We start from the raw sequence: 20,388 nt of genomic DNA on the forward strand, positions 1-20,388 counted from the left end.
CAATTAGTAGTGCATTATATGTACAAAAAACTCAATAAAATGACATTTTAGAGTCTCTTTACAATTAATTGTCAGAAGTGCTCATTATATGTATGTCTCGTTGATTACAGATTGCCTTTAAATAGATCATAGGATAGGGATATATCAGTGAAGTGGATGTTAGTCTCTCTCTCTCTCTCTCTCTCTCTCTCTCTCTCTCTCTCTCTCTCTCTCTCTCTCTCTCTCTCTCTCTCTGTCTGTCTGTCTCTTATGTGAAGTTAGTCCGAGTGTTGATTTTCGTGCATATCGTAAATGTCTGGTTTAAACTTCAATCATCACAAGTGATTGTATGTGCCATTCATGTCAACGCCATTTGACAAACAAATGTAAAGCAAATGTTGAATAGTAATCAATATGAAAGATATCGACTGAACTCTTAATATTTGATTTCAAATTTTCACAAATTTTGCTTTTGCTTTATATATTTATACAGTATATATAAATATATAGTATATAATTTATATACTGATAACTATTAAAACTATATTTTACATTAAGTTTACATACTGTAATTTACTATAAATTAAACCAATATAATTGATATAATTTATTGTGAACATCCAAATATCCAGGGAGAGTATATTAAAGGATAAATAGATGGCTTTAGAAAATTGATGTCTTCTGAGCCATACATAAGCTGATTGTCTTTCATCAACACTTTGACGGCTACTTTCCTGCCACTCGACGATGAATTAAGTGTTGGACTCATAGATGATGTGTTTGACAACATTTGTAGACCAGCACTGCCCGCCTGAATCATTAACTCGTGTTGCAATTGCTTGCGTTTGGTTTTATAGCGTCTATTTTGAAACCTTTAATAATATATTTTTAATTTAATTATTTGGTAAACAAACAGTAGAAATTCATATGTTTAACGATTTAATATTACATAACATTATATAACAATAACTCACCAAATCTTGACTTGTGTTTCAGTCAATTTGAGGGCTTAATAAATCAGACAAAATGTTATTATAAAAGTTTTGTTACATAAATATATTAAATATGATAATAATAATAATGAATACCTTGAGCTAAATCGGCTCTCTCTGGTCCGCTGAGGTATCTTTGATGAGTGAATCGTCTTTCAAGTTCATAGACCTGTGAGTGTGAAAAGGCAGCGCGCGATCGCTTTTTCCTCGGCTTAGTTATAGCTGAAGAACTCATATTATGATTACTATTAGTGGCCGAACACGAGTTGTTTGCATTGCATGCACTGCTTATCGATGATAACGATTTGCTCTCAATATCTATTTTGTATATAAGTTATAACAATTTGTTTAATACATTCTAACATTTATTAATAATAACAATAATATATTTAAAAAACAGTTTCTATTATTATCTAAAATTTAAGTAATTGCTTACTTTGAAGACCATCTGTAATGAGTGTATGGTTTGGTGTCGAAGCAAACCATTGGTAATGATTTCCTGTTAAATGGTTTAATGCTGTTTCGTAGGGACTCATTGATGATATACGATGTGATGAAAGATTGTATTTAGTGTTCATCTTTGGTGACAACGATGATGGAGACGATGGGTATGTTATGGACGGCGATTTGACAGCACTTTCAGTTGTCACACATTCAGACATCTCGTGATCGACCGATTCAGATGTCGATCCGCTTTCATTGTGTTTATTAGAGTCATTATTAACTGCCAATAAGCGACTGATACTGAATGACAATTTCGATGATTTGTTTGAATTGACGGAACCGTTTGGATGCATAATAGATGAAGAAAGGAACTGTCGTTTTGGTGATTGTGACACTTCTTCTTCAACTTCATTTGAATCAATATTAGTAGTAATTAAATGAGACATTGAAAATTGCAAATTGCAATATATTTTTATTAAAATTTATTTAGTTCTTAAAAACTAATTGTTATATAATATATATCATAAATTAAAAATATTAATGTATTTTAAGCAATTTTTTAATTTATTGAATTTTTTAAAAGTTAGCACTGATATGACAAACCACTTCTTTGAATAAATAAGACTCGAAGTAAAAATTTGTTTGTAAAGTGTGGACCCAAACCCCAAACCTTTAGTTTACCGCTTTATGGACAACCTTTTGGGTGAGGCCTAACTGAGACTGACAGTCCTTGGAGTCATTGAAGAGCATTACTTGTTTACACAATCACTGATATCTACTTCAGCGACAATTGGCTGAACACTTATATCAATAATTGTGTTACACCTCCTCTTTAACTTTAATGATGAACTAAATTAATTGATACATTCAAATGTGAGTAATTAGTTTTAATTGTTTTATAGTGTCAATTACTTATATAACTTTTTAAAATATTATTCAAGTTTAAACATTTATATAAAACTATAAAAATATAAAATATCATTGAATACAATATTTGCAAAATAATTATTACTTAGAAAATTTAATTTAAATAACAATGTAATATTTTTTCAATACATTTAAATTTTACAAATTACGATATTTTTTACTAATATACTTTTAATAATTATTATCTAATAATATTAGTTAGATATTATTATTTCTATTAATTTAAATAATAGTGGAAATGTTATAATTTATATAAATAACATAAAATAGTGTCTGTAAACTTATAACTGTAAATAACAACTACAATATACTAAATAACTAGTAATAATATTCAATATATTTTTATTAACTTTTACTTGTAATATATTATACTACTCTAAATTTTGGATTAGTTTTAAATTCAAAAATAAAAAATAAACTTAAGTTAAACTTTTATTTTTTTAAAAAGTATTTAAATAATATTTTATATTCAATAGTTGGCTATAATATAACATAGCAAACTATATAATATACTATATTCATGAATTTCAATATAGTCATTTAATATTATCAATTTTATTTTATATTAATATATTATATTTATAGTCCTATTTTTATAAATCATAACAACGTTACTAACTTATAAATAATCTATTAATATATTAATTTAAGAATTATTTAAAATGCATATTTAAAATCACAAGTTTATTTAAAAATATTATTAGCAATGTATAAATATTACATAGATTACAATATTTTATATTTAAAAAAATAATAAATAATTTTATTAAATAATATTAAGATTTATATTATAGATAATAAAAAATAAAAAATATTTTATTAATATTATTTAAAAATTTTGTTTTGTGAAATCAATATTTTATTTAACACGAAAAGTATTTTTAATAAAAACCAGTATTATCTTTAATAGTCTGAGTAAATATTAAATATATCAAAAATATAGTCAAATGTCAGAGTTTGAGGCCAAAAACAAAGTGCAATTAAGATGCCATGAGATGATAGTTATGTAAATTTTGCAATTAATGCCATTAATATGAATTATGTTATGTTTTTGACGCTTATTGGCGACAATTGAGACAACAAGGCTTAAAGCAATATATTTAATGGCACTTATAGTTTGTCAGTAGTCTTGCAAACAGTTGTTATTTCTTCACAATTTTCTACAATTTTAAACTTTGTTTTGTTTTCTCTCAAGTTTTCAAAAATTTATTACTTTAAGTTATAAGTTATGATTTAATGATTATCAGTGAATGTCTGCAATATTTATATATCAGTAATATATGGGAAACCAGTTTCACGGTTTTGACCACAACATACACCTAACTTTCAAACTTTTCTCAGATATGATATATGTCTACATTATATGTATTTTCTTATAACTTTATCTCATAATATTCATGAATTATTACAATATATAGCACTACTATTTGTCATATATATAGTATGTACTGTATAATATTATTAAACTTGTATAGTATTAAAGTGAATTTTAAGCATAAATAGTTATAATTACTATCATAGCCACTACTACTACTACTACTACTACTACTACTACTATTACTACTACTACTTAGCTATAGAAAAAAACTTAAGAAATTCAGTTCTTATCTGATAATGAATTAAATGCTTAAAATGAAGTGAAAAACGAGACCTTTTCACGACTCACTTAATTAAACTGATTTTTATTTATGTTTGTTGTTGTTGTTGTTGTTGTTGTTGTTGTTGTTGTTGAAAGCACCTTCAAATATTTTTAGTTATTAATTTTTAGATTAAAATATTTGATATTTAAAATTAGTGTAATTTATTATCAATAAAAGATACTGTATATATATATAATGTAAATATAAATAAAAACAGATAATAAATATTTTTTAACAAATTTATTTTTATATTAATTAATTATTTAGATTAAAATAATTTGGAATTTAATTAAATTATAAGTTAATAAAAGGTTTATTTAGTTTTATCAGTGATAATAGTGGTGACAGTAGTTTTGTTGCCTAAACAGTAAGACTGTATGACTGTATGTATTAATATATGTTTAGAGCGGCAATGAGTGGCTAACGAAGTGAATAAAGCGATTGAAAGGTCTGTTATTTGTGTTATTAAAAGCCATTAGTGAATGCATTACAAGCTTTAGTTGTGTTCCTCTTTTAACTGCTTATTCTCTGACATCACATCTATTGGTTCCGTTATGTGTGGTCTCTGTCGCCACTGTTTTTCAGTGTTGGCATCAAATTGCCTCAAACATCACCACCAGTACTCATCACTTGACTGTCCTCTCGTATGACATTTAAATCTTAGTTCAAACTCTAAGATATATGAGAGACCACTTTATTGTAGTTATTATAACAACAACTCACAACAAATAATCAAATGCATTGAAATGCTATTGCAATTCAATATTATACTCCAATAATGCATTTAATGCATTATTATATGATTGCAATATTATTAAAATATTTATTCATTTCAATTATAATGCAATTGAAATACTTTGCAAATAAATAATTGACGTTTAATAAGACTTTTTGTGTGATAAATACCAGAAATTTTAGGTCAAAGTGTCCGCTAATTGTATGACATGAGGTCTGAGAGCTGTTTGAAAGCTATTAATCGTGTAATGTTTGTAACGATAGTCTTATTTATATAAAGCAAATGTTTCTCTTATTTTAACTTTCATTGCATTGCAATTAGTCGTTGTTTTCAAGATTCAATCAATTGGTGTTTATATATGTATTGAACTCAACATACAGTCATCTGTACTTATAATGGGTGACCTATCTGTGTAGTCAAGATCTGGTGTGGTATGGTATACAGTATATGCATCTAAAATATTACATTTTCAGAGAGAGAGAGAGAGAGAGAGAGAGAGAGAGAGAGAGAGAGAGCAAATGGTGGTAAACATTTAAGGATATTCACATTAGTTGACAAAAGTCAACATTTTTATTACACTAATTTACAAATGCTTTTGCAGTCCATTTGAGAGCACAAACACTCAGTTATCGCTTATATTTACAAAAATATTTTAAGAATTTGTCTTAACTTTAAAAGTGAGAGATTTTTTGTATATCTATATGTTTGTCATCAATAAATGCTACTACTTTAGTGTTAATACTAATAAAATAGTTATAAGGTCTCAATGATATGTTAAACATTGTACAATAATTATGATATAATAATTTAAAGTTTACACATTGTTTATTTAATTTAAAATTAAATTATTTACTATAATGCTACATTATTAAATTTACTATTGTATTTAATATAAAATTAGTTAGATTAGGTCCCAAAACTATAAATATAAGTTGAAAATAACATTATTTAGAAAACTATTTAAGCAGTTGTTATCAATTAAATGATTGGCTTATAATGTTTACAATTTTTAATTGAATTATTTGTTAAAAAGTGCACTCATTTTTTGTTTATCAAAGCATCGCTAGGTTTCGGCAAACGTTTTGTTTGAAATAAGAAGCTTTTAATTTTGTACTTAAATATCGGCTCAAAACCCATCATTGGCTTACAAAAAATAACAGAAAAAAGAGAGACAAGAGAAATAGAGAGAGAGAGAGAGAGAGAGAGAGAGAGAGAGAGAGAGAGAGAGAGAGAGAGAGAGAGAGAGAGAGAGAGAGTTTAAAATAAATGCGCTTTCATTTAGAGAAAATAAAGTTTAAGAAAAAAAAGTTTTGAATTGCAATTAAAGAGCAAAAGAAATGTGTTGTTTTGCTGACAGATTTGTTAGCAATAAAAGCGTTTTCTTACAATTTTATTCATCATTATATTACATCAATTTTTAATTTATCCAAAATAACTTTTAGTATATAATTACACAAAATTAATTACAATTCATAATTGCATATTATTAACTAAATAAATATTTTTACCTTTTTTATAATATTACTTTATTTTATAAATATAAATATATATATAATATATAAATAATTGAGAATTTGTGAGATTAATGACAAAATCGGGTACTCTTGAAGTACTGGATATATGGCATCAAAATGTGCCGATTGTTTAAAGGTATAGAAGTGATGGTGAGATCAAAACAACCGAAATTGTAAACAATTAAAGATGCGGTACATCTCTGAACATCTCTGAGTCGCTCTCTATAGTAGGCAATGATTGTCTCAATGCTATGGTTGGCATTGTATACTATATAGTACTGTATATACAGTATATGTGATTACATGAGATGTGGGATGTATTCACACATTTGTCGTGAATATAAAGCTTTTACTTAATGTAAAGCAAAAAGTAGTGCTCTTTATATTGCAAAGTGTTTTACCATTGCTTTTCATTGCCTTTTAGTTTTAAGACATCATTTTATTGCTTCTCATTAGTTAACATCATATCAATGATAGACAAATAATTGTTGCAAATAATGGCACAAAATATATGGTAAAACAGAGACCGCCTTTGATGTGTATATGACTGCAGACTTACGTCACATCCAAAAGTAGCGATACTCCAGAAGACAGTCTCTCATAAATAGCAATCATTGAGACCTATGTTTGTATGAAATCATTTCAAATATGCAATTAATGCAAACATTGTAAACACAAACAACAACTTTAATAGTTGTCGTTACTATTGATTATATGTTTCTTTACTAACAATACTAACACAATATGATTAAGCATTGAATCTCTTTGAGAGTCACATTTGGGTCGCGTTTCGCTCTCTAATCACCAATAATACCAATGCCTTACTATATATACAATATATATATATATTTATATATTATCTCTTTTTGTAATATTTACCAATCGTTAATAATTGCGACCATTGAGTGGCGCCGGTATTCAGTCAATGAGTTAACAGTGGTTTAGTCCAATAATACCAGTGCCGTACAAATCAATTGACACAACAATTGCTACAATCAATCAATTAATTACATCCGTTTGTAAACACACTGTATGTCCATTCATTCATTGACTTATTGTTACTCAAAATAGTATTAAGTTTTATTTATTTAGTCTTTTGTATGCATTTATATTAATAGATTTGTTTAATTCAAGTGATCATCTGTTTAATTAAACACAATTATTGTCTAAATTAGATTTACAATCAATAATATACATATCCTATAATAATTATTTTATTTATAATAAATATGTTATTAATAAACACTATTTTTACATAATAATCTGAAAGCATAACATTTTTGAAATCAAATCGATAATTTAGTTTTTAAATTACTTTAGTTTTGATTTAAATAAAGTTAAAAACATCTAAAATATTGATTTATAAAATTTAAGAATTATTAAAATATTAAATATTAAAAGTATAATATTATATTTACATGAGTGCTATATAATACAATATACTGTAATATATTTTTTTATTTAAAAAATTCATAATATCTATATATAATAACTTTTAAAAGTATATAATTTTGACAAACAGTAAATTGTAAAAGTAATTAAATATAATATTTAAAATAAGTCACTATAACAACAAAAACCTAAATAATTTATGAGAAAGTATTTTTATTTAAATTTTTATTTAGATATTTATTAAGCAATATCTTAAGTATTAAAATAAATAAAATTATTTTATATTCTTGTATTATTACAGATAGAATTAATAAAATTAATATAAAATTGTTATACAAAGTAATAAATTTTAATTATATCAATATAATATAATAATATAAAAAGGTTTAAAAATAGTTAACCTTATCATAAATTAAGAAAACTTTATTATAGATAAAAATACTATATTTTAGACATAGGCATACATTACATAACTTATAATACACTAATTATATCAGTATCTATATAATTAAAATCACTAAAATAAAAAAAAATAATTTCAATTTTTAATATTTTACAATTTGATATTAGAAAATAATATAATTTTTATTTGAATCTGTTAATATAATTTCTTTATTATTAATTTTGTAAATATTTTGTTAAATATTACTAAAAAAATAAAACAATATAAAAAAGCAAGTGTCGAAATATTATATAGTTTTTATATTATAGTACTTATAATCAATAATTGAGATAATACTGTTTGTACTGTAAATTATAATAGATTTTAATACAGTAGTACACTATTCTATACAGTTTTTTGAATTTATAAATATTTTTGTCATTTTTAGTGCACATTCAATGCATTTTTGGCCATCTATTGGAATATTTATTAATTTTTAAAGTATAGATTACACTTAGTTTTTTAAACTTATTTAATAATAGTGTAACAAAAGTGTAAATATAAAAATTTAATTTCTTTAAATTTTTTCGAATTTATTATATTAATTAAAAAATATATACAATTGTATAACATTTGTACAGTATAACAAATATACAAATTAAATTTACAATATTTTTAATTATTAATAAATATTTATATAAAATATTTATTTAACATAATTTACTAGCGTACATAATTATAAATAATAAAATTTTAATCTAATTAATAAAAGTTACATAATAATAATAATTGTACTGGAATTCTAATAAAAATAAATATTTTAAAAACTTGACTGAACTTAGATTTTAATATTATATTAAAATTGGTTAAAAATTGTTTAATTATAAAAATTTATTGTATGTTATTTAAATATAACCAATTAACTAACATAATCAATCAGCAATAACATAAACATATTTATATTTTATTTACTTATTTATTTTTAAAATTTATTAAATAATTATAAAATTATTTATTTTAATGTAGAAATATTTATAAATAATCTAAATGATAAAAAAATTAATTGTATTAATATTATAACTAAAATAATCTAAATATCACATTATTATTATTAGGCTTTATTTGGTTTTAAATTACATTAAGTCACTCTTTTATTAAAAATTTTAATTATTTATTGTTATTTCTTTACGAAAAGTTTTGAATAATTTGAATATATTTTTTTAGTTTAATAAATATTTATACATTTGAATAAAATTATTTATATATATATAAATACAAATTATTGATTTTAAAAATTTATTTAATAACTAATAGACTTCTAGAATATTAGAATAACTAGTTCTAAAAACTAATAGAATATATAAAGTTTTAATTATAAAATTAAGTAAATATTTACATTATATTTAAATTTTACTATTATTTGTTTACAAGTTATTAATATAAAGATCGATGATACAAATATCGACATATATTATATAAAATTTAATTATTTATTTCTAAGAATAAATCATTTTTTGTATTTTTAAAATAAACTTTTTATAATACGATTAATTTTTGTAATAATGCAATCGTTGAATAAGTAAATTTACTTATTAATGATATATTATAATTATTATTTAATTGCTGCTAAAAGTTATAATTAATTCATATAAAAATAATTTAAAGTGATTAATAAATATAAAATTTGAAAAATAAATAGTTTGAAAACTTAAATATATTATATAAACAAATATAACGTTAGATTTGGTAAAATGTCTGCAAAGCTGTTATATAACATATAAAAGACATTGAAAACAGTGTATTGTTTGCCACCACTTATTGTTTACATAAACTTCAAACTCTTAAAGACTTTACTTTAAAAATGCATCACTGGTTCAGGTGTTGCAACTGTTGAGTCCCAAAATAGTATGGATTTTTGAGTAAACAAAATGATGTTTTCATTATCTACTGATATAGTGTACAGTGTATGGTGTGTGGCATGTATTAAGACTGTGATGTCTGTCCAAAAGAGGAAAGTCATAACATATAAGCTGTCATTACTAGTCATTAATTAAAAGCTAACGTAACACAGATCCCAACTACCTTTGTTGAAGAAATAGGGCTCTCAGTAGGAGTTCCTCTGTTTATATAAGACACAGATCTCATAGAAAGCTTGGAGCCAACCATTCATGTTATATATCTCTCACTCTTTAGGTCCCAAAATATCAATTATTTTGAACCACATTATTATTGTTGATTTAAAATTTGCTTTAAATTTAATTTTGCTTATTTTTATTTTACACAAAATTTTAACAAAACATTTATTTAATAAACATAAAATCACTTTTGATTATCGACTGTTTTCATTGTAATTCTTATAATAATAATAAATATTATAAAACTTTATTATTGCATAGAATTTCACATATTTATCATAAACATAATTGTAATAATACAGTATTAGTATTTATGTTAAATTATTACATATAAATGTCACAATTATTATAATCATGCATTACATTATTTTGTCCATAAGTATTGATATTATTGATATGAGGATAATGTGAACATTGAATGTTAGACTTATTGGTTGTGCGACCATCTCTTACAAGAACCGGAACAGACATACGTCGGGGGAATTGGTTTAATGGTAAGGATTCGACTTTACTTCTTATGTGACCAATAGGTATGACGTGTTGGTTGGACTCCCTGTCCATTCTCTGACGTTTACATTTGTACCGACGATTCTGAAACCTATTATATTTTTATTTTTAAAAATCATTTAATAAATATACATTATATAGATTATTACCAAATTTTAATTTGAGTTGAAGTTAGCTTTAAAATCATAGCCAATTCCTCCCTTTCAGAAGCTATTAATTATCAAATTAAAGAAAATTATCTATACTTGTAATTCACTCAATAATTTGTTATATTTTAGACGATCACCTGAAAGATATCTTTGTTGTTTAAATCTTCGCTCCAATTCATGGACCTGAACCTAATATAATTAATTGCATATTTGTTACTTTTATAAGTTTAATTATAGTATATTAATGTTATATTTAATCAACAAATATCAAAGTCAATAAATATGTAAATATATTAATACATGTAATTATGATTACCTGAGAGAATAAGATCCGAGGTTTACGTCTACTTCGAGGTTTCGCACATTGACTTGAAGATTGATTTTCAATAAATTTGTCAATATTTTCATGTTTTTTAAAATCTTTAGTTTCTTGTGGTGCTTCATCTTAAATATTAATTCAATATATTATATCTATTTAAAAGTTAAATAAACCAAACCATACCTGAAATTAAATTGGCTTTTATTGTATACTTTAGTATTTGTGAATCATTTTTAGCTGTCATTGTATTTAAATTGCAATCAGTTTTGATATGAGTGTTGTCGTGATTATTAAAACCCATTTCCAGTGAATTACTGTTTGAATATTTGGATAATTCATTTAATTGATTTTTAGGAGTCATTTCATTTCTATTTGTTATGTTTTGATGACAAACTGGTAGACAAAAATTAGAAAGATTTTGAATGCGTGGAGACATTATAGACGACATATTGAACTGACTAATAGCTGGAGTGGCTGGTGATGACCAGTACTGCATTTCAGACTCATTTGTATTACTATTAATTGCATTTGAAGTGCTATTTGTGTTGATTTGCATTTCGTTAAATTGGGTTTGACTTTCGTTAATGTGTTGAGTATAGAAAGTGCTGTATTCATCACAATAATTGTATGGATGGCTGTGAAGTGCAAGCAGATTGAATGCCTCACCATTTTGTTCATAACAAGTGCTTTTAGGAACCGATAGCTCATTAGATTCCGGGTTAAAGCCGGTGCTATAAAAAGCATTAATTATTGTATCGGTGTTCCCGTCTCTTGCTTCGTATGGCATCAATTGACCGCCATTTTGATAGTAATTAAATGGATTGGAGTAGTATTGACTCATTTGTACCACAATTATCCTTAAGTGGACCACAAGTTTAGATCATAACTAATGTCCTCTTTAGTCACTTCTTGCACTTCACTTCAAAAACATATTTCTCTCACATTTCAGATCATCTAAAATATTATATTTTCTTTTAGTATGACTTCTTCTTCTTTTACAAAAACAATCATTTAGTGCTTAAATAGCTTTCAAAAACTTTAAGTGCAAAAACTTTTAGGGAAAAAACTTTTATTAATCAAACAATTGAGTAAATTGAAAGTTTTATATGAATTGATGGTTAAAGAAGTGGTATTGTTTTGTGTAAATTCAGTGATTGATTTCATGATATATAACATCCCATTCCTCTCACTCCTCCTACAAAACACTCTTATTTGACAATTGAGTTGTGGTTCACATAAAATTCATACAATTTATTCAATGATTATAAAACAAATTTAGTTTATTTGACACATAGACTGATATGTAAGCAATTTATTATTAAATATATTATATACTAAAATATTACAGAATATTAGAAACTATTACACTTACATATTGAAGCAAATTTAAAGACAAGTGTTTGGCTTCAGATATTAAGTTATTATAATGACTGACTAATAATTAATTGTCATTTATAATGGTTTGTCTAACAAAATGCATCGATGATTGTTGTTTGAAATGAAATGCGAGGCGACTAACCATTGATGGGTCCAACTATTATATCGTGGGTTGTCTTTCACACACATATACATAGAGTGTATGTTTTGTTAACTTTGATGGGATTTTGGGTCATATGTTTAGTATATGTGAGGTATGAAAAATGAGTTACTTAAGTAAAATAATATATACTATTACACTAATAATGATTTGTATTATACAATGCTTTCCTCTAAACGCCTATCATTTTCACCAACTATTGACTGCCTATCTCTTGATATATATACTTATTTTAACATTTAACTAATGTATGTAATACTATGTATACGAGTACTATCAGTATATGCATTACATCTCAAAGATAAACATTTGCTCACAATATCTCATCTCATATTATATACAAATTTAAACAATTCATTCATTTCTCTATATATTCAATATATACTCTACAGTACCGTATATAAGCTCTGTATATTATAGTAGTATTTGTAAGCAAACTTTGTTGTAAAATATAGATTCAGTAATGTTTTAAATAATAAATTATTGTAATTTTATAAAACAATTATATATTACTAAATAGCTACTATAACTACTATAAAATATATAATAATAGTTATATTTAAAATATATTTTTGCTATCATAAAATCAATTAAATTAATAAAACTATTACTGAAATGTAATATAATTACTTAAGTGTTAACTTTAATTGCGGCTGCATTTATAAATGTTAAATACTTTATATTAATATTAATACAATTCATTAATTTTTTATAAATAAAAATTATATAAATTTACTTTTATAAATATTTATCAACATATATATATATTGACAATTAATTATAAATAAATAATATTAAATGAACAAAAAATAAAACTGCATATTTTCTAAAATTAGTGATTAACTCTAATAATTAATTTTAGGTAAATGTAGTACTGAAATTAAATTTGGGCAAAATTTTTGTAGTGATCTAGGTTAAATGTTTTTTATTAGTAAAATATGCAGTAATTAATTTTAATACTGAATTTTACGTCTAGAATTAATAAATGTTAGATTCTAATAAAATTTATAAAAGATAAGTGATTAAACTAATTTTAATAATTTCAATGTCAGTTAATTTATTTATTATTATTTTATTTATTTTTATTTTCATTATAAAAATGTATTTTGTTTGCTTATAGTTAGCAATATTGATCAAAATTATTTCAATTCTGGTTAATATATTGATATAAATTGAAATAATATATATATATATTATATGATATTAGTGTATAATTTATATATTTTAAAAATAGCATTTTAGAGTTTCACATTTGGCTAAATTTAATTCATTTTACAAAATTTTAATAAAATCATCACTAGGTTTATATGACTTAAATTTGAATTTTTTTATCAATAAAATATTTGTTTTTAAATTGAATTGAAAAATACGTGACAAAGCATTGTTGTGTTTTGTCGGCATTTAGTAAGAAACCAATTGTATTGCAATTGAATTCATTGATTACAATCAACACATGTTTGATAGCACTTTGCTATACAAACAATCATTTTTGACGACAAGTCCTTTCAATATTGAAATAATTTCATTGTTTTTAATATATTTAGTCTAAATGTTTAGCTAATAGTTTCAACTTTTCGTTGATTTTAATAAAATTTTTATAAAATTATTAATAATTACTAATCTAAATATGCTATTTGTAGTATTTATAATAAATAAATAATATATGATTAAATTTTTGATTAAATAATTTAATTTTATCTTTAGTATAATTAATTGATATATTAATATCTTTAATCGCTGAAAATATGATTATATTGATATTTTTACATTTTAGACATATTAATTAATAATTAAAATATTAAGAAAATTATTATTTTCTTTTATTTTTAATCAAAAAAAGCGATTGTAATTACTTTATAAGAGATATGTAATACATATTAGAGAAAATTATTAATAATATTATACTTAATTAATACTTATAATTATTAATAATAAATTATAAAAATCATAAACTATAGATTACATCAGGGATTTTATAGACTTTTTAATGAAATAGAGTTTAAAGATATTGTGTTAATAATAAAACTTAAGATTGTATTAAATGCCAAACTGTATAAAACAATGACTTTAAATGCAGTGATGATTGCAATGCTATAAAAATGAGATTCAATTTAATGCTAAAAACTTTTGTCATTATATTCAAGTCATTCATCAATTAATAGTAAGTTCATTGAACTTCAAAACTCAATCAAATGGTTTTTATTTGAAAATATAAGTGATTTGATTGTTAGCTGTGATAATGTCTATTAATACTTATGAAATAAATCAAGAGGTAATCCAATCTATTAAAACTATAATCAATGCAATGGTTGCGCCCAAAGTTGGTATCCAGTCTTTAACTGATCTCAAAGATGGTAAATATTTGTGTCTTTTGGTCATCAAAAATGAATTGAATCGACTCTTTGTTAACACCTATGAAGAGACTTATCATCTAAAGGTGTCTATCGATGATATAGACATTGATGTGATTAATCAACAAATACCACACAAAATGTATTCATTAATTGATAATTTCGTGAGAAAATACTTTGGATTTTATTATATTATATCAAATGACTTCAAGAGTGGACATCACCAACAAATCAAAGACATTACAATTCTTGTATTATCAGTATTATATGAATCGGACAGTTGTCTCATTAAACCATTTGTGTCACAACTCAAGTCTCAATTTTTAATAGTTATCAATGAAACCGCATGTTTAGTGTCGACAATAAAACAAAAGTTTGATCCCATGTTTTGTCTGATTCTTGAATCTAATACTATTTTAGACAACTTTTTCAGTAAATGTTTTAATAATGTAAATCAAAAGCTAACAAAAATACAGAGAATCAATGAAATCCAACGATTACTTAAACTTTTTCAATCAATTCAAGAAATTGGTTTAAAGAAAATATTATTAAATACTTCACAAATTGATAGCCATTTATATACAACTATAAAACTAATTATTTATTATTGTAAGGCTTACTCTTTGAATCAAACATTAAAACAAACACTTGAATTAAATTAATATAACATTTATCATTTACTGTAATATTATTAAATAAATATCAAAATGAGAATACATTCAATTAAAATTAAAAAAATTATATTTAAAAATATTAATCTCTTTTAGATTCAATAAATCTCTTAACAAAAAGTATCGTTTATCACATTTGTTTCATAAAACTTTACATTAAAATTCGTTTAAACGTTTCATTGGATGTAATTATTACTTTGAGTTAATGTCCAAAATGTATTGCTTTAGTCTAAGTGCCGACAAAAGTGGATAAATTAAGAGAATGGCTCCAAAACAGTAGCAAACAGTTGCACCAAATCTCCAGAAAACTATTTGTAAGTAATTTACGGTAAAATAAATGATTAATATTTGTTACTTTAATGGTACTTAAACAGACCTAATGAAGCAGATATTGGTCCCAAAGCTCTGGCCAGTGCTCCGATTGATCGAAATATTCCGAGTGTAACACCTTTTTGGTCCTGAGGACCATATGATGAAACAATTGTTGTCAAACATGGAACCACTGTAGCCGATGAAAATGCATATAATGTTAATCCAATATATAATTGTATTTCATTGTTTGCCAAACCAATCAATAGAAACGATGGAATTATCATTAAAATGCCCTTTAAATTGGTATACAATTTATTATTCTTTGATTCCAATTAAAGTTATTTAAAATCCAAAACATACCGTTAAAACAGTTTTTAATTCATTTCCAACTTTAATACGTCTAACATATGATCCCTGTATTAAAGTCATCAAAAGACCGGTATATAAGTAAAGTCTTCCCTGTTCTGCACTAAAATTATCAAATTATAAAACAATAAAACATTACAATAATAAAAATTAATGCAAACCTCGAGTAATTGAATCTCAAATGAGTGAGGAATGTCAGCGTAAACTCGAGTCCAGAATATAAGTATAGGTATAAAAAGTAAAGACGACCTCCACTTTTCAAGACATTTAAATCTATATTATTATAAAATATTTTTATTAAATTAATTATTTGATAAAATATTATATTACTGTAATTTATTTTATTTTATATAAATTATAACCTTTTTCTGTAACATTATTGACGGGACGAAAGGAGAATAATGATATTGGGCTCATGTAGTCAATGGCTTGCTTTAAACCCGACTCTAGCGAACGTGCCTTTAATTTTATAATAAAACAAATATATAAAAATGTTGATTAAATTTATGCAATTTATTACCCTTTTATTTAAGGAAAGGGATTCTTCAAAATAATACCAAATAAAGACAATATTAAGAAGAGAAAGGATTAATGCAAAGACCGCCGGATATAACTGAAAGAAGTAGTCTGGAGATGAACTTCGAGACCAAATAACAAAAGTTGCGCCTAAAACGGGTCCAATCTATTGGTATTTTAAAAATATAATTTAAATAAAAGTTAATTCAATACAATTATATTTAAGAGTACAATAAATCCAATGGAGAAGGAAATCCCAATTAATGCCATTCCTTTACCGCGATTTGACTCATCCGACACATCCGTTACTACGGCTGTACTCAGACTTATGTTTCCTTTGCTGAGACCACCGATGGTTCGGGAAATTAGAAATATTGTAAACATTTGTGAAGAAAGACTCCAACAGAAGTAAGATAAAGAGATTCCCGACAAACATATAAGTAATAGTGGTTTTCGACCGTAAATGTCGGACAACGACCCGACCAATGGTTGAGATATGTATTGAAGTAATGAAAACCACGAACCGATGAGACCACCGAAAAGTACTTCAAATATCAAACATTTCAATCAAATGATCAATTAATTGCTATTTTAGTTGCAAACCTTTGTTGAACTCTTGAGGACTTCCTATCCATTCTTGACTTAACTTGACTTTGCCATTAAACCACTCAAAGAGACCACTCTTGAGATAACAAATAATTAAATTTAAAAAATCATTAATTGGTGGACACTATACCTGATCGTTGATACTGTAATAGTCAACAATGGATGGCATTAACGGCAAAATCACAGTAAAGGCCAACAAATCCAATATAAGTGATGTCGTGATCACCACAAGTGATTTAGTCTTCATAGATGTCATCATCGGATCAATTAAACAATACTAATGTCAACCAATTGTTTGAATTACTTTTAAACATATTTTCAAATTCATCTCAATTTAAGTGAAAAACTTTTGTACACATCATTAGAGTCATTAGAGTGACAAATAATAAAGTAATACCTGTATTGACTGTTATTATAACTTATATACCATTAAATACAAGTAATTGTTTAAAATAATAACATTAATACACACACAGTATTACATTATTTATTATTATATAAACATATATCTGATTACTAAAGTAATTGTGTTATTAACTTAATTATTATAGTCATAACAATACATGATTAGACATAACCTAATGGATCACTCTATTTGTAAATTGCATACACGTGTCAATCATATGTTGTAACAAATATTACGTCCAAACAGTTGTTAAAACTATTTGACATTAGATTCTGAAATACATTTTAAATGATTTATAATATAATTTATATAAATAAAGTTGAGATTCAATTGATCTATAAGTTTACTTAAATGATTCAAATATATTCAAATAAGTATTAATAGATAACAACCAAAATATAACAAATACTTATTTATGCAAATCAACTATAAGTACATACAGTATATATTTGTAAAGATTATTTAAATTCATATACAGTACAGTAGATTAAATTTATACTATACTTTGTTATAAAATATTTTCAATTTTAACTTTAAAAAGTTCATAAGTTATATCTTTATTATTATTTTTTTTTGTAAAATAAGTTGTTAAATTACATTATAAATAGATATTTTAATAATATGGGATTTTGTTGCAAACAATTTTAGTGTATTATACTATTGATTAAAATTTTTAATTATTAATAATCTATACTGCTGTATGTCTCATATACAGTATATACAATTAATCAATAATTATTATAAAATTTAATTATTTGGCGTCTGTTCAAAATATAATGAAATAATCATTTAAAACAATATGTTTATATAATTAACAATTATATTATAGAATATGTTTAACCTTAGTATGAAATAGCATTTTACAGTACTGTATATTATATACACACTTATCATATAAATTACTTTACTATACTGTAGTTTCTATTATTTAAACATAATATGTTCAAAACAATAAATTATTATTATTACCATTAGTTTATAAAATAGGATATAACAACATTTGCTAAATGATATTTGTCTGACATAATTAAGCTTTAATTTTTTGTTGCTGTCAATTATAATTATATTATAAATTTTATGTCAATGTTTACAGTTTAATAATTATTACTTTAATTGAAATTATGTGGGAATGTTGTGATCTTATACTAAATACAATTACAAATACAAAGTTTGATATAAATCTGTAATTTAATTATTAAAATTGTGCATATTATATATATTTATTAGTTTATATGCATATATTGTTTTTATATATTATATAAATATATATTAATCACAATTATGAATATTTTTATTTCAATATCTTTATTTTTTATTTAAAATTTATCTTATAAGATTATTATTGTTTTATAAATAAATCTATAAGGAATACTAATAAAGATATAATTACACTACCGGTATATTACAATATGTACTGTAATGGTTAATGAAATATTTAATATATATACTAAATATATAGTACATAACAACAAATATAATACTTTGAACTTAATTTAGTCAACACTTATACTAATATTGATATAACTTACTAATAACTGATCTAATAATATACAATTTTTGTTTAAATGTTTAGTAATGTTTTATCTCGTATCTAAAACTAAACGACATTAAATGAGTTTAGGATAAAACATAAAAAATAAAATCGAGAGATCGGGTAAATAGATAACACATATTTGATTTCAATTTATTTTTAAATATATTTTTAGTTAAACAATGCTATTGTTGTAAAGTATTTTTCATTTAAAAAACTAACAATCGATTAGATATACAAACAAGAATTTATCCTAAATTATAAATTATATAATAAATATAAAATAAATAAAAGCTAACAAAAGCTTTATATCGTTAAACTTATTTGTATAAATTATCCAAAAATTATTCTTAAAATACAATTAATATTATATTATTTTTATTTAACTATCAATATTATTCCATATTATTTTTCGTTTAAGTTATAAATAAATAAATAAAGTAATGTTCATTTGATAAAAATAATTTATACTTATTGATATTATAAAATTTTGGTCAATTTATTATATTGACATAAATATATTTTCTAAAAAATGTTTACTGTATTTTCCAAACGGATATTATGAGATAATTACCATTGAAAAAAATTATAAGGTTTTACAGTATAATAATTGATTATAATATATATAAAAGTGTTGATCACATACCGGAGCAGTGGAACTCCGGTTTTATTAGGGATACGCTTGTGTTATTGCACATCATCTCTATTTTGAGTTATCTTAATTATTTTATATATATATTAAATAGATATATTTAGTTGATAATAACATCTATTGAATGCCAAAATAGTAATTATTGCTCAATAAATATATCATTTAAATTGAATTTATTGTTACTTTGCAAACATCTTTTTATATATAATAAGTCGTTTTCTAAGTTTGCATTTATAAAATGTTGGTTCATAACAATCATTCAAACTTAACTTTTTTAATGTATAAATGTTTCCTGTAGTGAAAACTGCAGTAAATACCAATAAT

At 23.6% G+C, this 20,388-nt stretch overlaps 3 protein-coding genes across 3 annotated transcripts; all 3 read right to left on the reverse strand.

Moving 5' to 3' along the window:
* Positions 1-586: 586 nt before the first annotated feature.
* Positions 587-1,861, reverse strand: LOC128957615 (homeobox protein bagpipe-like). The gene is made up of 4 exons (XM_054303417.1): positions 1,408-1,861; positions 1,068-1,289; positions 954-987; positions 587-851 (listed from the first exon to the last, which is right to left on the reverse strand). The coding sequence occupies exons 1-4, from the start codon at positions 1,859-1,861 to the stop codon at positions 587-589; spliced, it is 975 nt and encodes a 324-aa protein (XP_054159392.1).
* A 303-nt stretch (positions 1,862-2,164) lies between these two features.
* LOC128957625 (muscle-specific homeobox protein tinman-like) lies at positions 2,165-11,957 on the reverse strand. The gene is made up of 7 exons (XM_054303429.1): positions 11,300-11,957; positions 11,114-11,196; positions 10,935-10,986; positions 10,798-10,858; positions 10,595-10,739; positions 6,792-6,853; positions 2,165-2,264 (listed from the first exon to the last, which is right to left on the reverse strand). The coding sequence occupies exons 1-7, from the start codon at positions 11,955-11,957 to the stop codon at positions 2,165-2,167; spliced, it is 1,161 nt and encodes a 386-aa protein (XP_054159404.1).
* Positions 11,958-15,767: 3,810 nt separating this feature from the next.
* LOC128957799 (major facilitator superfamily domain-containing protein 10-like) lies at positions 15,768-17,856 on the reverse strand. Its single transcript, XM_054303617.1, has 9 exons — positions 17,606-17,856; positions 17,473-17,551; positions 17,101-17,414; positions 16,874-17,035; positions 16,716-16,812; positions 16,515-16,626; positions 16,348-16,456; positions 16,052-16,280; positions 15,768-15,983 (listed from the first exon to the last, which is right to left on the reverse strand). The coding sequence occupies exons 1-9, from the start codon at positions 17,732-17,734 to the stop codon at positions 15,868-15,870; spliced, it is 1,347 nt and encodes a 448-aa protein (XP_054159592.1). The 5' UTR covers positions 17,735-17,856; the 3' UTR covers positions 15,768-15,867.
* Between the last annotated feature and the right edge of the window lie 2,532 nt (positions 17,857-20,388).

Source organism: Oppia nitens, unplaced genomic scaffold (genome assembly GCF_028296485.1).
Source record: "Oppia nitens isolate AA-2021 unplaced genomic scaffold, nextdenovo-longstitch-racon4-pilon3 scaffold13_pilon_pilon_pilon, whole genome shotgun sequence".
Lineage (NCBI taxonomy): Eukaryota > Metazoa > Arthropoda > Arachnida > Sarcoptiformes > Oppiidae > Oppia > Oppia nitens.

Coding starts and splice junctions, on each gene's coding strand:
- LOC128957615 (XM_054303417.1), bottom strand. CDS start 1,861: ATGTCTCATTTAATTACTACTAATATTGATTCAAATGAAGTTGAAGAA. Junction 1,290..1,407: donor CATTACAGATGGTCTTCAAA/GTAAGCAATTAC, acceptor TATACAAAATAG/ATATTGAGAGCAAATCGTTA. Junction 988..1,067: donor GAGAGCCGATTTAGCTCAAG/GTATTCATTATT, acceptor TGATTTATTAAG/CCCTCAAATTGACTGAAACA.
- LOC128957625 (XM_054303429.1), bottom strand. CDS start 11,957: ATGAGTCAATACTACTCCAATCCATTTAATTACTATCAAAATGGCGGT. Junction 11,197..11,299: donor AAAAGCCAATTTAATTTCAG/GTATGGTTTGGT, acceptor AACATGAAAATA/TTGACAAATTTATTGAAAAT. Junction 10,740..10,797: donor TCAACTCAAATTAAAATTTG/GTAATAATCTAT, acceptor AAAATATAATAG/GTTTCAGAATCGTCGGTACA.
- LOC128957799 (XM_054303617.1), bottom strand. CDS start 17,734: ATGATGACATCTATGAAGACTAAATCACTTGTGGTGATCACGACATCA. Junction 17,552..17,605: donor ATTACAGTATCAACGATCAG/GTATAGTGTCCA, acceptor TGTTATCTCAAG/AGTGGTCTCTTTGAGTGGTT. Junction 16,281..16,347: donor AATTAAAAACTGTTTTAACG/GTATGTTTTGGA, acceptor ACCAATTTAAAG/GGCATTTTAATGATAATTCC.